Genomic DNA, 19,416 nt, shown 5'->3' with positions numbered 1-19,416 from the left:
TTCCACTTGTTCCGTCTCGGTTGCGAATTCGTTTCCTTCGCTGAACTTGCCGAGTGTCTGCATTGTGGATGTTGGTAATTATGGAGACCACTCATTTGTCTCTCCACAGGAGAATGAAGGTGTTATCTTTGCAGCGATATATGGTGGTATCCAGTGGAAGTTTACCCTTGGCTAGAGCTTGCAATACCTTTGGGGCGCCACGTAGCATTCTAATTGTGCCACATGTGTACACCCCAAGTTCTCTCAATTTTTTTGTTACGGTAACCGAGTTGTAGTAATTATCCATGTACAAATGGTAACCCTTGTTCACTGAAGGCTGAACCAACCCCGTTACTGTATCCACTATCGTCTTACCAATACCCGAGTATACGTCAAAGTCATATATGTACCCAGAGACAGATTCAGCAAGCATATAAAGTTTCACACCATACTTGTCTGGTTTGTTTGGATTGTACACTTTGAACGATAGTCGGCCACGCCATGCCACTGTACCCTCATCCAAACACAACTCTTTATTGGGGATGTAAACTTGAGCAAACCTCTCTTTCAAGTAATCCATCACTGGTCTCACTTTTATCAACTTATCACGATTGTTCATGGGCACTGCATTGTTATTGAATGTGTGGAAAAACTGGCTTATATGCTGGAAACGTTTCAACGTCATGAACAAGTTGAAGAAACGAGTATGCCATGGCTTTGCTGTTTGCCAATACATCCTCATAAATGGGAGCCTGCTTATGCCCATCAATATGCACAGTCCTAGGAATCGCGCCATTTCTTTCACCTTCACTTGTTTCCAAATATCTGATACATTTTCATTGGCCATCCGGAATAACTGCGAGGCGTACAAATTAGTTTCAGCAGTCAAGAATTCATGCAGGGCACGCGTAAAGAACAATTGAATAAAAGCTAATGCACTAGTAGGTTTGGGAATGGTCAGTCCAGGATTTCCTGTAAAATCATCAACAATTGGGGAAGTATTGCCACGACTCCAGCCATCACCAGCCCCAGCCTTCCGAGTACGTACTGTACGTGTACGCCTTTGAGGAGGCTCGGATGAATCTTCCTCACTTTCCTCATCACTTGGAACTTCCACGCTTTGTTCACTGCTAGAATCACTTGGCGCAGTTTGTCGTGTGTTCCTACGACGAGCAACATTTCTGGTAGCTACTTTTCTAGGTAGTCTAGATGCACCACGTGTGCGCCTAGATGGAGGAGGAGGAGGGGGTCGCGGTGCCTCCTCTTCCTCGGTGAGGTCCTCAGTCTCCTCATCACTCGTTGCAGTATCATTCCCTCTAGGTCCCTGCACCCAACTATAATCGTTGTAGTATCCAACCTCATCCTCCACTCCCCCAACATCACCTTCAGCCTCTGATAAAGCCTCCATGAGGCCTGGAATTTTCGTGGGTGTGAATTTCACTCCGCTCCACTTCTGATAAATCATGGTTATTTTGTCCTGTTTCGAGGACCTGGAGGCTTCCTTGGGCGTAGAACTGCTTGGCCCTTGAGCTGGATCCATTTTTGATGAAGGAATTGGGTATAATCCACACGGAAACGGGTAAAAATGCTCGAGTTTAGCGCGTGAGGGGAGCGCGATCGACTCACGACACGTGACACGAAAACAATGGGCCCGTCACGTGACCGGGTAGGCCGACGCGCCGGGCGGCCTAGTGGTGAGAAAGACAACTTCATGGCGCGTAGTTTGAAACAAACCCCAATGAAATCGGATTAAAATTGAATTTTATACAAATATTTTTTATGAGGACATAATTTTATGTCCACATCGCGGAAGCGGGTAGGCAAAACAGGACTCCGGGCGGAGTCCTGATCCGCAGAAAGTGTTAATAACTTGTCCACATCTTCAAGTATTTGTGATCTTTGTTTCGTGATTATTGATACGCCTTTTGCCACTTTAGCACTCATAATGTCCTTTTTCTTGGCAAGTACTGTCTCCACTCGATCATCCGGACTATATGGGAAGGACCCCCAGCCGGATTATCACATTTTTCGGATAATGGTACTTTTTCACCTACGAGTCCAAAAGTGACAATTTCCAACTATTTTTATACTACAAACAACATAATTTGAATTGCCTTGCCACATACAATTATTAAATATTCAACTAGAAACCTCAACTTACCTTGTTGGTGTTCGTCTTCTTGATTGATGCCACACATCTTGAAGTTAAAAATTCTTAACAATTTCCGTAACCTATACTAACACAACACTAAAATTAACACTTAAAATTACTGTACAGTTCATTAAGCTAAGTTAGTTTTGACTGCCAGCTGCTGAAGCCTCACTGGTTGAGGGCATTTGGGTTGCCTGTGAGGCCTCACTTGTTGAAGGCGCTTGCTTGCACCTCACTTGTTGAAGCGCTTGCATGCCCTCACTTGTTGAAGGCGCTTGGCTTGCCTGTGACGCCTCACTTGTTAAAGGCGCTTGCTTGCGCCTCACTTGTTGAAAGCGCTTGGCTTGCCTGTGGCGCGTCACTTGTTGAAAGCGCTTGGCTTGCCTATAATGCCTCACTTGTTGAAGGAGCTTGGCTTGCCTGTGGCGCCTCACTTGTTGAAGGCGCTTGGCTGCCTGTGACGCCTCACTGTTTGAACAACACGTAACTTGTCTTTAATTGCTAGGACAATCTTCTTCCTCTTAACACTTCCAGAACGATTGATGCTGCTACCAGACATATTCTTGGCCAAAAATGTTCAAAATTACTATGAAAATTAAGAAAGTTATTTAAAAAAATATTTCACTAATGGCGCAACACTGTGAGGCCGCACTGGTTGAGGTGTATAACTGTGACTTGTCTTTTATTGTTAGGACAACTTTCTTCCTCTTAACACCTCCAGAACGATTGATGCTGCTACCAGACATAGTCTTGGCCAAAAATGTTCAAAGTTACTATGAAAATAAAAAAGTTATTTAAAAAAATATTTCACTAATGGCGCAGCACTGTGTGTAACACGAGGGACGGACGCACATGGGTTGACCAGTGTTGGACAGGTCCACTTGGGGTGGGGCAGCTATAGCGCGTTACGTAGGCCGCCAGGAGGAAAAAAATTCACAATATTTTTGAAGGAAACTTCAGCCTGTGCACAATGCTTTTAGGAAACTTATTTATTTGTTATTACATAATTACTAGTAGTTATTTCATTTGTTTTTGGCTATGATTAATTGTTCTAAAATTAATGGTAATTCCTGTACCCAGGTGGTCCCTCCTGACGCACCCCTCCCACCCTCCCAACACCACCCACCCACCCCACCCCCCTCCTCCACAGACGGGATTAATACGGTATGGCCGTATTTTCATCCGGCCAAACCAGCTTTTATCAGGTTCCTGTGGCCATTTTGGCCGGATATTGTGATAACTTTATCCGATCACGATTTTGGCCGTATAAGGGCGTTTTCCGGATGTTTGAATCCCGGATAATCGCGGGGTTACAGTATAGTGCATATCATTGATGTGGATTTGTTGTACTGCCTACAAAGTTCAACAACACATGTACCATTTTCATGCTTCCGAATGATCTCTTGTTTTTCCACTATTGTCATCCTCACCTGCGATTTCTTGGCTTGAACCTTACCACTGGCTTTCTTGGGACCCATGGCGAGATATATTAAAACAACTTTTATGCTCAAATGGCCAAATATCCGATAAAAAACGTAAATCCTTGTGAAGAGTTCAAGCGGGATAGTCACTGGGCGCAAGGCATTGGTAAACTGAGGCGCGATCACCGTGCCACCACACGCTAGGTCAGCCCATACGTGTATCAATAAACTCGTTACCCGATGCAATGCTCATATCCCAATGCAAATTTTCCGACCAAATCGGGCTCGTAACCCGAAAAACTCGTAAACAGGGACGCTCGTAATCTGGGGTTCCACTGTATAGTTAATATCAGTTCAATAGCGCCAGGGAGTCGACAGGGCTCCCCCACAGAAAAAATACATCTTTTACTTGTCCACAGCATGCCAAAACTGTCACCAGAAGACTTGTATGGGTCATTTCATGCCATATCATTACTGCTCCCAACTCGACTATCTCAGATTTACATGAAATTTGGTAGGATGTCCGAGTACAAGAAGTAACATATACATGCAAAATTTTAACCCTCAGTGATGCAATTATTCATATAGCAGTTTCCAATGTTTCCAGCAGTTTCCAATGATAAAAATAAAACATTTTTTATTTACAAGCTCAACAACAAAATTCATAACTTTGCTTCTAATTGTGGAACAAACCTTCTTGTTGGGCTTGTTTTAAGGCTAAGTTCAAAACAAGTCCAACATGAAAGTTCAGAGCCGTTCAAGTCCCGAGGTATCAGTGTCCCAGTAATCTTGTGGGCCCAGACAGTCTAGACAAAATATGTTCTATTGTCATTCGATGGCAAAAATACTACAAGGTATATGACAAAGGAAAAACTGACCTTGGCAGCAGTCAATTCTGGACGGTCAGACTTTGATAATTCCTGGCTAATGAACTCTGACAAACCAACAGCCATATCAGTCACAACCACATCCTCAGTATTAGCATTTCCACCCTCAGTACTGGCTGCTTCAAAGTTGGTCCCTCTCACTGTAATCACCTGTAACATGTTGTTTGTGAATGTACATAAAAAAAAGAATAAGCGTTTAATGTAATGAAACGCTATTTTCTGGGCGAGTCCCGGAGGCTCCCTGGAGCTAACCGGGCAAATGTATTTTATATTAGACTGGGACATTAGCTATAGTGTTCAGATCTACCAGGGACCATGAGCCAGAACATGGCTCCTTCAGAGAGGTTTCAGGGAGCAATGGCTCTATAAAATGCCCCTGTTGTTGGGGTTCTTCCTTATCCATCATCGACCGGGGGTAGGCACCCAGAAAGGTAGGCATAACAAAACAAACCCCACATGGTAAGAAACTAACAACAAAAACTGAACAGAGAGGTAGAACTCCCTTCTATCCCAAGGAAACAAGCAAACGTAACACACTACTGTCGTGCCGCTCGTCCACACAACCCTCCCCTCCTCGAGAGGGAGGGGAGGGGGGGGGGGGGAAGCGGACCTCACCGCGCCGGTTGCATAACACTCCAGTTCGGAAGCTAAGATTCAACCAATGCAAAAAAAAACTGAACAGTGGGGAGGGTGGGTTGCCAAGGAGCCTCCAGGGTTCACCCAAAAAATGCCTTTTCATTACATTCAATGCTGGTTTACTGATGGGAGCCCCTATGGCTCCCTGAAGCTACATACACAAAGAGAAGGAAAAGAGAGGGCTGACCCGGGAGGTGGCCGCCACAAACTCCACAACGCGGAGTCTTGAAAACAGGCTGCAACCTGTGACCCAAAGAAACATAAGAACCCCCAGGAGCAGACACGCTCACAATATAACGGGCGGCCAGGACCCTGTGCAACCTCCAAATCCCCCTGCCCGAATATGAGCCCGAGACATGTTACCAAACAATGGCAGCCAAAGCTGCAAACGTCCGAACTGCATGGGCGCAAGGATAGACCGCAGGCTGGCTAGACTTAATAACCCTGCAAGCGACCTGGGAGACCCGAGCCCTGGAACAGGGAACGCGGGAAACCCGATCAACCCAAACCGCACCCCCAGCCACCACAGCCGAGGCATGCAGGTAACGGCGAAGAGCCGCAACCGGGCACAACACATGGTGCACCCCTGGCCAAACCAAGCATCAATAACCCAAGGACTCCTCCGGAAAGCAGCCGTCTTGGTCTTCACCAGAAATGACAGAGAAGGCTGCAAACGTACAAACCTACCACCAGGACCAAAAGAGCAGAAACTCGTGTGCCGGACGAGAGCAGGAAGCTTCCCGACCTGACCCCCAGAGGCCAATGCCAACAAAAACAGGGCCTTGGAAAAACAATCGTGAACCAAAGGGGTCACCACAAACCGAGGAGAGGAAAGATAAGCGAGCAGCCCATCCAAGGACCAGGCCGAAGGTGAAACAAAGCACGAGAAGCGTACGGAACGGGGTGGATGTGATGTTCACCCCAAATGCAAGCTGGAGTGGCTCCGCCAGTGCCACACGATACAAGGCGACGGAATAAGCATCAAACAACAGTCCTGAAAAAAACTAAGAAAGGACAAGACAATCTGATCTGAAAGAGATGACAAACTACGAATAGCAAGAAAATGGCGAAAAGAAGGCCAGGAAACTTCATACAGTTGCCTAGATGAAGCTCGCAGGTGGGACACCTTGAGGTTATCTTGAGGTTATCTTGAGATGATTTCGGGGCTTTAGTGTCCCCGCGGCCCGGTCCTCGACCAGGCCTCCACCCCCAGGAAGCAGCCCGTGACAGCTAACACCCAGGTACCTATTTTACTGCTAGGTAACAGGGGCATAGGGTGAAAGAAACTCTGCCCATTGCTTCTCGCCGGCGCCCGGGATCGAACCCGGGACCATAGGATCACAAGTCCAGTGTGCTGTCCACTCGGCCGACCGGCTCCCTAACTCGGCCGACTGGCTCCCTACTCGGCCGACTGGCTCCCTCACCATCAACGAAGCCACTCGATCACCATAGAAATGGTGATACACCCTCACCAAAAAGACCAGACGCGAAGAGCAGAGAAGGCCGAACCCGCCAAATGTACCGGAGCTGGCCGACCTGCAGAAAGAGGCGGAGCCGCGGGAAACGTCCCAGGTTCGGACACCGAGCAAGCAGCGCCTGAAAAAGAGGCTGGGCCGCCCATCAAGGGGCCACAAGGACTACTCTCCCTGGGAAGGACTCCCTGGAAAGTCCTGCCGAAAGGTATCCACCACGAGCGCCTAGGCAGGGAAGGGCGCCACATAGAATGGGAGACGCTGAGACCATGCTGACTCGAAGACGTCCATGTCCGGCAGAGTCAACGAAACATGTCGGTGTCGACCATCCATTCCGTGAATAGAAGAATGAATCGAGACAGGCCGTCCACCAGGACGTTGGACACTCCCTGGACATGAACCGCACGGAGAGCCAAACCCCGAGAATCCAGCAGATGAGCTACTCGAAGGGACCAACCCCAAAGAGGCAAGGACTGGAGAGAGCCCCTGTTATTCAAGTAATGAACCCCAGGAGAACAATCCGAATGGAGCCGGATGGTAGAACGCCAAGTGACCCGAAACCTCCGAAGCTCAAACCAGACCAACGCAGACTCCCGAACCGTGCTGTGAGCCTGACGGAAGAACGGACCCCAACGTCCCCAACCGGCCTAGTGAGCGCTGGTCTCAAAGCCCGAGCCAAGAGACGACCTGTCCGTGAACACATCGAGCAAAGGCTCCAGGAGGTGCCAAGGCACTGAACCCCGAAAACCCCGAAGAGGAAGCCGGCGACACAGCAACCGACACAAGGCCCCCAGAGGACGAACCTAATGATCGCGAGAGAGGCGTTAGGGGCGTTCCCGAAGGAACCAAAACAGACACCGAAGCCAAACCTGACCCGGCGGGTAGACCAGCACGGCAAAATTCAGACTCCCGCACAACTGCTCGAGCAACCGCCGACTGACCTGGGACCCCCATCAGAAACAGCCGAAGGAGGGACCGCAGCCACAGCAACACCTCTGGAGGGAGAGACAAAAAAGTGGTCCAAGAGTCCCAAACAAGACCCAGCCAGGTCCGAACCCAGGACAGAACCAGATGGAATGTCCTCCAGTGCACCAGGAACCCGAACCCGGCGAGCTGGAAAAAACCACACCCGTGGCGAGCAGACAATTGGACCGACTGGGAGCCCACACCAGCCAGTCATTGAGGTAGACCAGAAACCAGAACCAGAGCGGACGTAGACAGGTCAGCAAGACCCAGTCAAGATGCGTAAATACGCGAGGTGCCAAATGCAAACTAGGGCAGGCAACGAAAGCAGCAAGCCTGAAGCCCCACCACCAACTGTGCCAGTCCCAGAACTCTGGAGGGGAACGTGCTAAGAAGTGACCCCGGAGGTCCAGGGACACCATCCAGGCATCTGGCTCCCAACAGAAGCCGGACCGGAGACAACAGTCATCCGAAGAGGGGCAAAGAATCCGGGGCGCAAACGGAACAAGTCCAGAAGAACTGCAGATCCGCAAAGTTCTGTGTCGGCAATGAAACAGGCGAAAATCCCGGAAGGATGGGGCGGATCGACTACGTCCAAGTGCACCCATACCACGATAACATGACTAAGCGCAGGGGAAGAAGCCCACCCCACCAGCCCCTAACCCCCCAAAGGGGGAGTTGCCACCCGACGTCACCAGAGGTAGGAAGACAACCAAAAACACCCACGAACTGCAGGACCAAGCACGAGCAAACAAAGCACACCACCCCCCCAGCGCGCCATCAACAGCGAAGGGGTCAGAGCCCCCCTTTCGAAAGAAAATGTGTATTTAAATAAAAATAAAATAAAAAAGGAAAGAAAAAGACAAACCACCGACCAGTGGGCAGAGAGCACTGCACCGGCCAGACGAAGAAGGAACCAAGAGAGCACAAAAACCGCACCAAAAGGCCCACCTCAACAACAAAAACCAAGGCCCCGGCATGACTACAACACGTGCCAAGATCCAAAAAGAGCAGCCTGCAAGCCAGGAAGACCCCAGAACCCCAGAAGGCAGAACCGGGCACACACGAGGTAACTAAAAACCTCCGGAACCTCCAAAGGGGGCCCAAGAGGAAGAAACCTCCGGAATGAAACCAAAGAACCCAAAGGAACCCGGAGGAGCCCAAACCTGGTTGATACCTGGTTGATGGGGTTCTGGGAGTTCTTCTACTCCCCAAGCCCGGCCCGAGGCCAGGCTTGACTTGTGAGAGTTTGGTCCACTAGGCTGTTGCTTGGAGCGGCCCGCAGGCCCCCATACCCACCACAGCCCGGTTGGTCCGGCACTCCTTGCAGGAATAAATCTAGTTTCCTCTTGAAGATGTCCACGGTTGTTCCGGCAATATTTCTTATGCTTGCTGGGAGGGTGTTGAACAACCGCAGACCTCTGATGTTTATACAGTGTTCTCTGATTGTGCCTATGGCACCTCTGCTCTTCACTGGTTCTATTCTGCATTTTCTTCCATATCGTTCACTCCAGTACGTTGTTATTTTACTGTGCAGATTTGGGACCTGGCCCTCCAGTATCTTCCATGTGTATATTATTTGATATCTCTCTCGTCTTCTTTCTAGTGAGTACATTTGGAGGGCTTGAAGACGATCCCAATAATTTAGATGCTTTATTGCGTCTATGCGTGCCGTATATGTTCTCTGTATTCCCTCTATTTCAGCAATCTCTCCTGCTCTGAAGGGGGAAGTGAGTACTGAGCAGTACTCAAGACGGGACAACACAAGTGCCTTGAAGAGTACAACCATTGTGATGGGATCCCTGGATTTGAAAGTTCTCGTAATCCATCCTATCATTTTTCTGGCTGTCACAATATTTGCTTGGTTATGCTCCTTAAATGTTTGGTCGTCAGACATTATTATTCCCAAATCCTTTACATGCTGTTTTCCTACTATGGGTACATTTGATTGTGTTTTGTACTCTGTATTATGTTTAAGGTCCTCATTTTTACCGTAGCTGAGTACAGGCATACCTCAGTTTAAGAGTTTAACACTTTCGCGCTTTCCAGTAGACGTGAGTCGGCACCAATATTATTATACCGCACCGCACTCGTGCCCCTCGCGGGAGTCACGAGCAAAAATATTTGTATAAAATCCATTTATTATCCGATCAACTTGGGAATAGTATACAAATGTTTGCCATGAAATTTACGTTTTCTCTAATAGCCGAACAGCTTATAAAAGTAAACGGCGTGGCAGTGAATCATCGTGGTAAAACAATTGTATTATTGACACGACGAGTGTAATCGACGTAGTTTTTATATATGTTGCCGGTCGAACGCATCCTTATGTGACCTTTAATACTTATGTTCTTATAGAACATTCTATTGCGAGCACATTGGTACAAAAATGAAATACATACATCGACAAATAATGTCAGGACAGTGAATTGAATATACACTTTTCAGAGCGAGTTTCGCCGATATGCTGCCGCGGGTAACACTCCGGCCACTTCCCACACTGTTTTCGGTGGGCTACGACATTGAATCTATATTTATATGCATATGTCCGTGTAGAGAATTTTATTGCGATTCCAATGATACCACAATTAGCGATGTAGGACAACTGTAGGCTTCGCAACCATTAAGAGAGTGGAAACATTTTGTTGCTGTTTGGCGCTCTCGGCTAGTGATCTGAACAGTTTTTTATTTGGTATTGATAATCCTTATGGTTTGGCGGCATTTTATAGATATGTTCTTATAGACAATTTTATTGCGAACACAGTGATACCAAATTTAAATACGTGCGCCATCAATTATTGTCAGGACAGTAAAAAGAGTGTACACTTTTTCGGTCTTCCACGTAGGCGCGCGGAGCGCCGAAAGCATCTAGGGTATTATTTTTTTTTGAGCGCCGAGAGTGCGAAAGTGTTAATTGGTTCCTGGAGACGCCTCGTATTCTGAAAACTCGTATTCCGAAGCTAATTTCCCCACACGAAATAAAGGGAAATGAATTAATCCGTTCCTGACTACCCCAAAAACCCCACATCAAACTAAATTTTTATACCTAATTCATCTAAATAAACCTACAAAACTATGTTCAAGTTATTACTTACCTTACTGTTGAATGCTGTAGGCGTATGGAAGATGGTGAGGAGGGGGGAGGAGGAGAGGAGTTACTGTTTGGAAAGGGAGTCCCCTTCCATTATCACATCAGGCAGTGAGGACCTTTCTGGTGTGCTCTCCCTGGCACGTTTTATCTGAGTGCCACTAGGTCCTGGTTGAGGCTCACTGCTCGATTTCCTCACCACAAATCTGTCCAAACCCTGGCTTTCTCACAAATAATGGCCTCCGAAACACTATCACCCCTTAACTCCTTGTCGTGTATCCAAATTAATAACAACTTTTCCACTTCTTCAAGTATTTGTGGTCTTTGTTTCGTTATTGTTCTGACTCCTTTTGCCACTTTAGCACTCATAATCTCATTTTTCTTCTTAAGTATAGTGCATATTGTTGATGTGGCTTTGTTGTACTGCCTACAAAGTTCAACAACACGTGTACCGTTCTCATGCTTCCGAATGATCTCTTGTTTCTCCTCTATTGTCATCCTCACATGGGCTTTCTGGCCTTTATCCTTACCACTGGCTTTCTTGGGACCCAAGGTGAGATATATAACAAATTGTATAGTCAAATCACCAAAAATGCAACAAAACACTGAAAATCCGCGAGAAGAATTGATGTGGGGTAGTCACTGAGCGCGAGACAATGGTAAACTGAGGGGTGGAGGGGCGACGATCGCTGAACCACCACGCGCTAGGTCGGCCTGTACGCGTATCAACAAACTCGCGTCCCGAGGTAACCCTCGCGTTCCGAGACATATTTTTCGAGGAAATTCTGCTTATATTCCGAAAAACTCGCATACAGGGACACTCGCATTCCGAGGTACCACTGTACCTGGAATTTATCACTGTTAAACATCATGTTATTTTCTGATGCCCAGTCGAAAACTTTATTAATATCAGCTTGAAGTTTTTCAATGTCTTCAGCCGAGGTAATTTTCATACTGATTTTTGTGTCATCTGCAAAGGATGATACGAAGCTGTGACTTGTATTTTTGTCTATATCTGATATGAGAATAAGGAAAAGCAGCGGTGCAAGGACTGTACCCTGAGGTACAGAGCTTTTAACTGCGCTTGGACTAGATTTTATATGGTTGACCGTTACTCGCTGAGTCCTGTTTGACAGAAAACTGAGTATCCAGCGTCCTACTTTACCGGTTATTCCCATTGACTTCATTTTGTGTGCTATCACGCCATGGTCACATTTATCAAAAGCATTTGCGAAGTCCGTGTATATCACATCAGCATTCTGTTTTTCTTCTAATGCCTCAGTGACTTTGTCGTAGTGCTCAAGTAGCAGTGAGAGGCACGATCTTCCCGCTCAAAATCCATGTTGGCCTGGGTTGTGAAGATCATTGGTCTCCATGAAATTGGTGACCTGAATCCTAATCACTCTCTCAAATACTTTTATGATGTGCGATGTTAGTGCAACTGGTGTATAATTCTTTGCCAATGCTTTGCTCCCCTCCCTTGTGTAGAGGGGCTATGTCTGCTACTTTAAGTGCATCTGGTATCTCCCTCGTGTCCAAGCTCTTCCTCCACATTATACTGAGTGCCTGTGTTACCGGCACTTTGCATTTCTTTATAAATATTGAATTCCATGAGTCTGGACCTGGGGCCGAGTGCATGGGCATGTTTTCAATTTCTCTTTCAAAATTTAGTGCGCTTGTGTTGATATCAGTTATATTTACAGGGGTTTGAATATCCCGCATAAAGAAATTGTCTGTATCTTCGACTTTCATGTTGTTTATTGGAGTGCTAAACATGTCCTCATACTGCTTTTTTAGGATTTCACTAATTTCTTTGTCATCCTCCGTGTATGAACCTTCACTTATACGAATAGGTCCAATACTGGCAGTGGTTTTTGCTTTTGATTTCGCATATGAGAAGAAATATTTTGGATTTTTCTTTATTTCCTGAATTGGTTTCTGTTCTAACTGCCTTTCTTCAGTTTCATATGAGTGTTTCAATTTCCGCTCGATTTCTTCAATCTCCCTATTTAAGTTATTCCTTCTTTGACGGGAAATTCGTGTCTGCATAAGCAGTTCCGTTATTTTTTCCTGCGTTTATACTGTCGTCTGCGTTCTCTTTCTACGTTAGATCTCTTTCTGGCTTTCCTCAAAGGAACATGTTTCAGACAGACTTGATACGCTTCCGAAGTCAGTTTTACTATTCCTTCTGTAGGACTTGTATTACTTAGAACAGTTTCCCATGGAATGTTTGTAAGTTCCCTGTTTATTATCTCCCAGTCTATCCTTTTATTATTAAAATTGAATTTACTGAATAGCCCCTCTCGCTTTATCAACGTTTTAGGTCTATTCTGAGTATTGATGGTCGTTTGCACTTCAATGAGCTTGTGATCTGAGTATATGGTATCTGATATCGTAATGTCTCTGATAATGTCTTCATTGTTCGTAAAGACCAGATCTAGAATATTTTTATTTCTCGTTGGCTCCGATATCTGCTGATTGAGTGAAAATTTGTCACAGAATCTAAGTAGTTTTCTAATCTGTGGTTGGTTAGGTCCTGATAGATTTCCTGGTATAATATTATTGTTTGCTATTTTCCACCTGAGACTAGGCAAGTTGAAGTCACCTAGGAAGATAATATCAGGTATCGGGTTCTCCAAATTATCAAGGCTATTCTCTATTTTGTTTATCCATTCTGTGAATTCCTCAGCCGTTGCATCTGAAGGTTTGTATATTAGAATAATCACTAAATTTATTTTCTCTATTTTTAATCCCAGTACCTCTACCTCCTCATTTGTAACGTTTAGGAGCTCCGAGCATACAAGGTCTTCCCTAATATACAGACCCACTCCTCCATGTGACCTAATTTTCCTATTACACCTGTATAGGTTATATCCTGGAATCCAGATCTCACTGTCCAACAATTCCCCTGCATGGGTTTCTGTGAAAGCTCCAAATACTGCATTTGACTCCGTGAGGAGGCCATTTATGAACTGTACTTTGTTGTTTGTTCTTGTTTTCAGTCCTTGTATGTTGGCAAAGATGAATGAGGTTACTCTATTAGTGATACTGTAGTTTGAATGGGAGACTTTTTCGGCAAGCCCATTATGCGTGGACATAATGAGCTTGTTCTGACCAGTACTGATTGTTGTAGGGCAGTTGCCTGTCGTAGTTGTAGTTCCCTTTCGGTGTGTAATTGTATCTGTAATTCTGGAATGCAAGTGGATCTGGCATCCAGTTCCATACACTCTCCATGCTGCTCCTTTTGAATTCTCTGTCGGTCTGGTATAAAAAATTTAGAGAGTTTCCTCCAAATTCATTATCCTGCTTGCCACTCTTTATGTAGCGTTCCATGCCTTTCACGTGAAAGTGTGGGCAGCTGAGGTCATAGCATTTTCTGTCCTCCAGTGAGGTTTGGCACATGTCAGGCTGGAAAAACCTACATATTGATCCAAATCGACACTCACCTTTCCTAAGCATATTTAAACATTTTTTGGGATGTCGGTAACTGCATTCTAATCCTTTCTTATTACCAGCATATCTATGTCTGCATATGCCCTTTGCATAAAATTTGCATAAGTCTGTCCTTCTGTTCTGAATTGCTCTATCGGGAACCGTCGTAGTGTCTGTCCCTTTCGAGCTGTCAGTGCTGTCTGGTACACTTTCGAGTTTTCTGTCATCTACATCCTGGCCTACTGAGTCAGAGTTTACAGCTTCCTGAGTTTCAGCCTCAGTTTCAACCCTGACTATAGCCTCTGCCCCTGGTATATTAGAATTGTTGTTGTTCCTTTCCCACTCCTTCTGGATGGCTGGTAGGCTTCCAATGAATGATGTTTTCCGATCATGCGTCATGTTATCTAGAAGGTTTTTTAGGATATTCCAAGCTGGCAGGTCATTTTTACACACCCAGAGCAAGTGGCCAGCTCTCAGTGCCGTAGTGTTACTCACTCCTGCACAAGCCGAATGGAATCTAGTCTTACAGATATAACATTCAATTCCCGTTACCTTTGTCTTTAAGGAGTTGTTACAGTGGCCACAAATTTGTTTGTTTACTCCCATTTTGCCTTGTTTTGTTGTATATATCTATATATTAATAATATTATATGTATACCGTATATTTGTAACAATATATATGTTTATTTGTTCTACTGTATGGTCAGTACTTATCACACGGTCGAGGGTGAGGGTCCCAGAGGCTGTACAGTTGACACATTGTTGTCCCAGGCCGCGGCTGGAGGCCGTCAGTTGCCAGTTACTTGGGTTATAACACTGATATATTCATTCGCTTGTATTACAATAAGGGATTTTCTGCTTTATTTCCGACTTGCAATAGTATTCACTTTCTCTATTACTAATGGGGCCCAAGCCCCAAAGGCCCCAAGTCAACCCCTCCCCCGCCCTGGGAACCTCACCCTGAGGACCCGGGGCCGAGCTGTCCTCCAAACCCCCCACCTCTAAAGAAAAGGCAGGAACGAAGGGGGGCCCACTGGTCAGACCCAAAATCTCTGGCTGGAGGACCAGGCTCGAATGCCTCCGCCGCCACTCCACCCCTAGGGAAATCCTGAGAGCTGGGTGGACAGCACTTCGGATTTGTAATCCTGAGGATCCGGGTTCGATCCCCGGTGGTGGCGGAGACAAATGGGCAAAATGTTTCTTTCACCCTGATGCCCCTATTACTTAGCAGAAAATATGTACCTGGGAGTTAGACAGCTGTTATGGGCTGCTTCCTGGGGGAAGGGGGGTGTAACAAAAAGGAAGTCTGGTCGAGGACTGGGCCACGGGGACGCTAAGCCCCTAAATTATCTCAAGATAAGAAAATAACCACAGGAGGGGACTCCCCCGAGACCGCTCAAGTCTCGACACCAACTAGACCCTACCCCGACTCTGAAACCTTCAGACATTTTGGAGCCGGAAGCAAGGGGAAAGGAACTGGACGATTAACAGAAGGAGAAGGACAAGCGAGGGGAGGGGGTGGGAGGAAGGAACCAAAGTCGAAGCGACTCCCACCCCTAAGTGCGGGTCCCTAAAACCAAAACGGGGCAGTCTAGGGGCATCTGAGGAAGCGACCAACCTAGAGCATTGCAGCAATATGCAACGCAGCTGTTGCCTGCACCCTCATGTCATGATCAGTAGCTTGGGTGAGCTGGAACACGTACAAACAACAAATGTCGCACAACTCTGGATCAAAAGAATCATCGACTCTACAGCCAGCATAGTGGAGGCACAACCGGTAATTGTCACTGAGACAAGGGGATAGATCAACTAGCAACCTCGCACGAAGCGAGAGGGAACATCCATCGGACCACAGAGCCCCCACGGGGTTTCCCAGGGCCCTTAGCCTTGGTAACATGCTAAGGGAAGCCCAGGCAAGGTACTGCAAACCAGCGCCCAAGACTACCAAGCAAACTTCTAAAAACTGAGCCCCCGGGATGTGTTCACTCACGGGGGCCAAGCAAGGGGGTACCACCAAGAAGACAATTATGGATATATAACCCTAATTGGAGATATATGGGCAACCAACCAAGGGCGGATTCCCCCACCACAGTAAAAAAAAAAAAACGCAAGAGGACAAGGCATCCAGGCGGAACAGAGCTGGCCGCTACATTAGGTGAAAACTAGCTGTGCAGTACTCCACGCTCCTACCAGTAATGAAAACTACCCACTACCCAGAGGCAAACAAGGGCAATAAAACCCCCAGCTGAATTCAAGGGCGGTCAATTACCGAGCAATAAAAGACAGAGCGGAGATAGATCCCAAGGCGACTTGTGGAAGATGGCCCCATGCCTCAAGGGCAGTACTTACTGGACGCCTAAGGAAGGAAACCTTAGGGGCATGCAGCTTGAGTACCATAGAATAATACTCCTGGCTCACACACCACCTGTAGAGACTGACCATGCCAGAAGGCACAGAAACTGAAACCAAAGCAGGAGCCAGAGGAATATTACCTGCCAGTATCACATCAGCCAAGAACTCATGGTTGGATCGGTGAGGGTTTGGGGGCTCCCCTTCCCCCCCCTCCCAGAAAGGGAGGGGGGGGGGGGTGCATAGACTGCAGCGCAGCAACGTGATGACGTCATGCTCATTTGCTAATTTTAGTTTGGGGAGTTCTATGCACTCATTCGGCTTTAGGTATCAATATTTTCACCTTCACCAGAATAGGGGTTTGTTTTGGGATGCCTACCTTTCTGGGTGCTAGACCCGGTCAATGCCAAACAGAATGCTTCCAACCACACGGGGGTTTCTATAGGCCAATGCTCATCGTGCCTCTCTGAGGGGGCCAGGTTCTGACTCGTGGTCCTTACTAGGCAAGAATTCCATGCACTTTGACTGATGCCAAAAAGCTAATAATGCTACATCAGCCTGGATAGCTCCGGGGAAGAGGATGGGGCTCCTCCCCCCACAAAAAAAAAGCTCTCTCCTAAATATATTTGGGGACATTGCCAAAAGTAACAGATATAAACAATGAGTAATGTATTTATGTGATGATAACAAAATAGAGCATAATAACATACTTACTCATTATTATTTGTGTTATTATGTATTACTCAGCAATGTTACAAAGGCACTAGCTGCATATCCACTTTGTGGACACTTACTATTCTTCTTCTTCTTTTGTGCGATGGACAGGTGCCTGCATCTCTATTACTGCATTATCCACCAGTTCCAGTTAATAGGAACTGTTCTCATCATGAAAACATTTATCTTTTTAAAAAATTTGTCTAAAATCAATTTCTGAGAATATTTTGACGAAAGTTTCACGAAGCTGAAGCCAATAAGTTGGAGAATTGGTTAACATTTTTAAGTAATTTTTACATAATTCAAATATTTTTCGCTTCACGGCCCCTTATGCTTAGCAGTGTAAGGGTTGAGAAACAATCTTGTTTATAAAATAATGATAAAATCATTATCAATTATTGCAACTTTCTATGAAAAACCAATTCCAAATTTGCACATAACAATTATTAAATGTTATATTTTCCATATTTAAAGCTACTACAAGAGTAGAGAAACACAACACTAACATAAAAGTTCATACAATTTATAATATAGAACTTTCCATGTAGAAACTAACCTTAACTGGATCCTTACTCCTGAGCGTTATAAGTGCATTACCAGCATAAATGGAACGGACAAAAGTATCCGGAGCTTTCACCTCAATGATATCACTAATTGGTGCAACATCAAGTTTAGCAGCAACACGTGGTAGGAGAGACTTGCTTTGTGCAGAAGCACCAGCTGTATAAAATAAAAAAACAGTGTTGAATGTAATGAATTGTAATTTTCTGGGCTGATATGGATATATTAGATTTCGGCATCAGTCAATGTGAATGGAGTTCTAGGCCTACTGGGAACCACGATTCAGAACCTGGCACCCTCAGAGACACACGAAGAGCAATGGTCTATAGAAATCCCAGTGTAGTTGGAATCATTCTATGTCTGCCATCGACCGGGTCAGGCACCCAGAGAAGTAAGCGCCCCAAAAAAAGTCCCCTATTCTGGTTAAGAAATTGTTACTGAAATCTAAAATAGTGGACAGAACTCCCCAAACAAAAATGAGCAAACGAGCATTACGTCACCATGTCACTGCGTCACTTGTCTGTGCAGCCCCCCTCCCCCCCTCCATGGGAGGGGGAGACCCCAGACCCCCGCACCAGTCGTCTACTTCTCAGTTCTGAGGTTGGACATAAAAAAAAATCACGCGAAAACCACAGACCAGGGGGAAAGGAGGGTTGCCGGGGAGCCTCCGGAACTCACCCAGAAAATGGCCTTTCATTACATTCAACGCTGGTTTTCTGGGGGGGGGAGGCTCCGTTGGCTCCCAGGAGCTACCTACCCACAGATAAAAACCATAGGGACTTACCAAGGAGGCGGTCGCTGCTCACTCCTCAACGCAAAGTTGAGACAACTGGCTGCAATCACCGACCCAAAGCGACACAGGCCCGACTAGGCCCAGGAACGTTTACAAAGTAACACGCAGCCAGGACCCTGTTCGACCTCCAAAAACCCAGTGCCCGAATGTCAACCCAGGACATATACCAAAAAGAGCAACAAGAGCAGCAAACTTGCAAACGTCATGGGCACGGGGATAGACTGCAGGCTGGCTAGACTGAATAACCCTGTGGATGACCTGGGAGACCCGAACCCTGGAACAAGGAAGAATAGAAACCGGATCAACCCAAAGCGCATCCCCGACTACAGAGTCCATGGCTCGCAAATAACGGCAAAGAGCCGCAACCGGATACAACACATGATGCACCCCAGCCTGACAAACCAAGCATTAACAACCAAGGACCCCTCTGGAAAGCAGCAGTCTCATTCTTCGCCAGAAAAGAAGGAGACAAACGAACAAACCTACTGCCAGGACCAAACGAGCAGAAACCTCTGCGCCAGAGGAGAACATGAAGCTCCCCAACCTGACTCCCAGAGGCCAATGCCAACAAGAAAAGAGCCTTAGAAAAACAATCCTGAACCGAAGGGGGCAACAACAAACCGAGCAGAAGACAAATAAGAGAGCACTCTGTCCAAAGACCAGGATGGCTCAGGCGGTGCATGAGCAGGCCTTATGTGAAACAACGCCCGAGACAGCTTTCAAAACAGTGTAGAAGTAACAACCAACGCTGCACGATACAAGGCGACAGTATTTGGCATAAGATGACAGTCCTGAAACAGCCACGAGAGAAAGGACAAAACCTTAACCAAAAGTGAAGTATGGCGAAGGAGAGACAAAAAGAACTGTAAGGACCGCTAGGAAATTTCATACTGCCGCCGAGATGAATCCCGCAGTTGGGACACTATCAAAGAAGCTACCTGATCACCATACAGATGGTGGTAGACTCAG

At 46.4% G+C, this 19,416-nt stretch overlaps 1 protein-coding gene across 2 annotated transcripts in view; it reads right to left on the bottom strand.

Annotated features, from left to right (window-relative positions):
• Positions 1-19,416, bottom strand: part of wal (electron transfer flavoprotein subunit alpha wal) — a gene marked incomplete at its 5' end in the record, with an annotated part of 155,562 nt that overhangs the window by 59,195 nt on the left and 76,951 nt on the right. Inside the window, 2 exon segments of one of the 2 annotated variants that reach the window (XM_069302209.1) lie at positions 4,431-4,589; positions 17,650-17,813. In XM_069302209.1, coding sequence (XP_069158310.1) covers positions 4,431-4,589; positions 17,650-17,813 — 323 coding nt within the window. 2 annotated transcript variants of the gene reach the window in all.

This window comes from Procambarus clarkii, chromosome 47 (genome assembly GCF_040958095.1).
Source record: "Procambarus clarkii isolate CNS0578487 chromosome 47, FALCON_Pclarkii_2.0, whole genome shotgun sequence".
NCBI classification, from domain to species: domain Eukaryota; kingdom Metazoa; phylum Arthropoda; class Malacostraca; order Decapoda; family Cambaridae; genus Procambarus; species Procambarus clarkii.
This window is presented reverse-complemented; position numbering and strand designations above follow the sequence as displayed.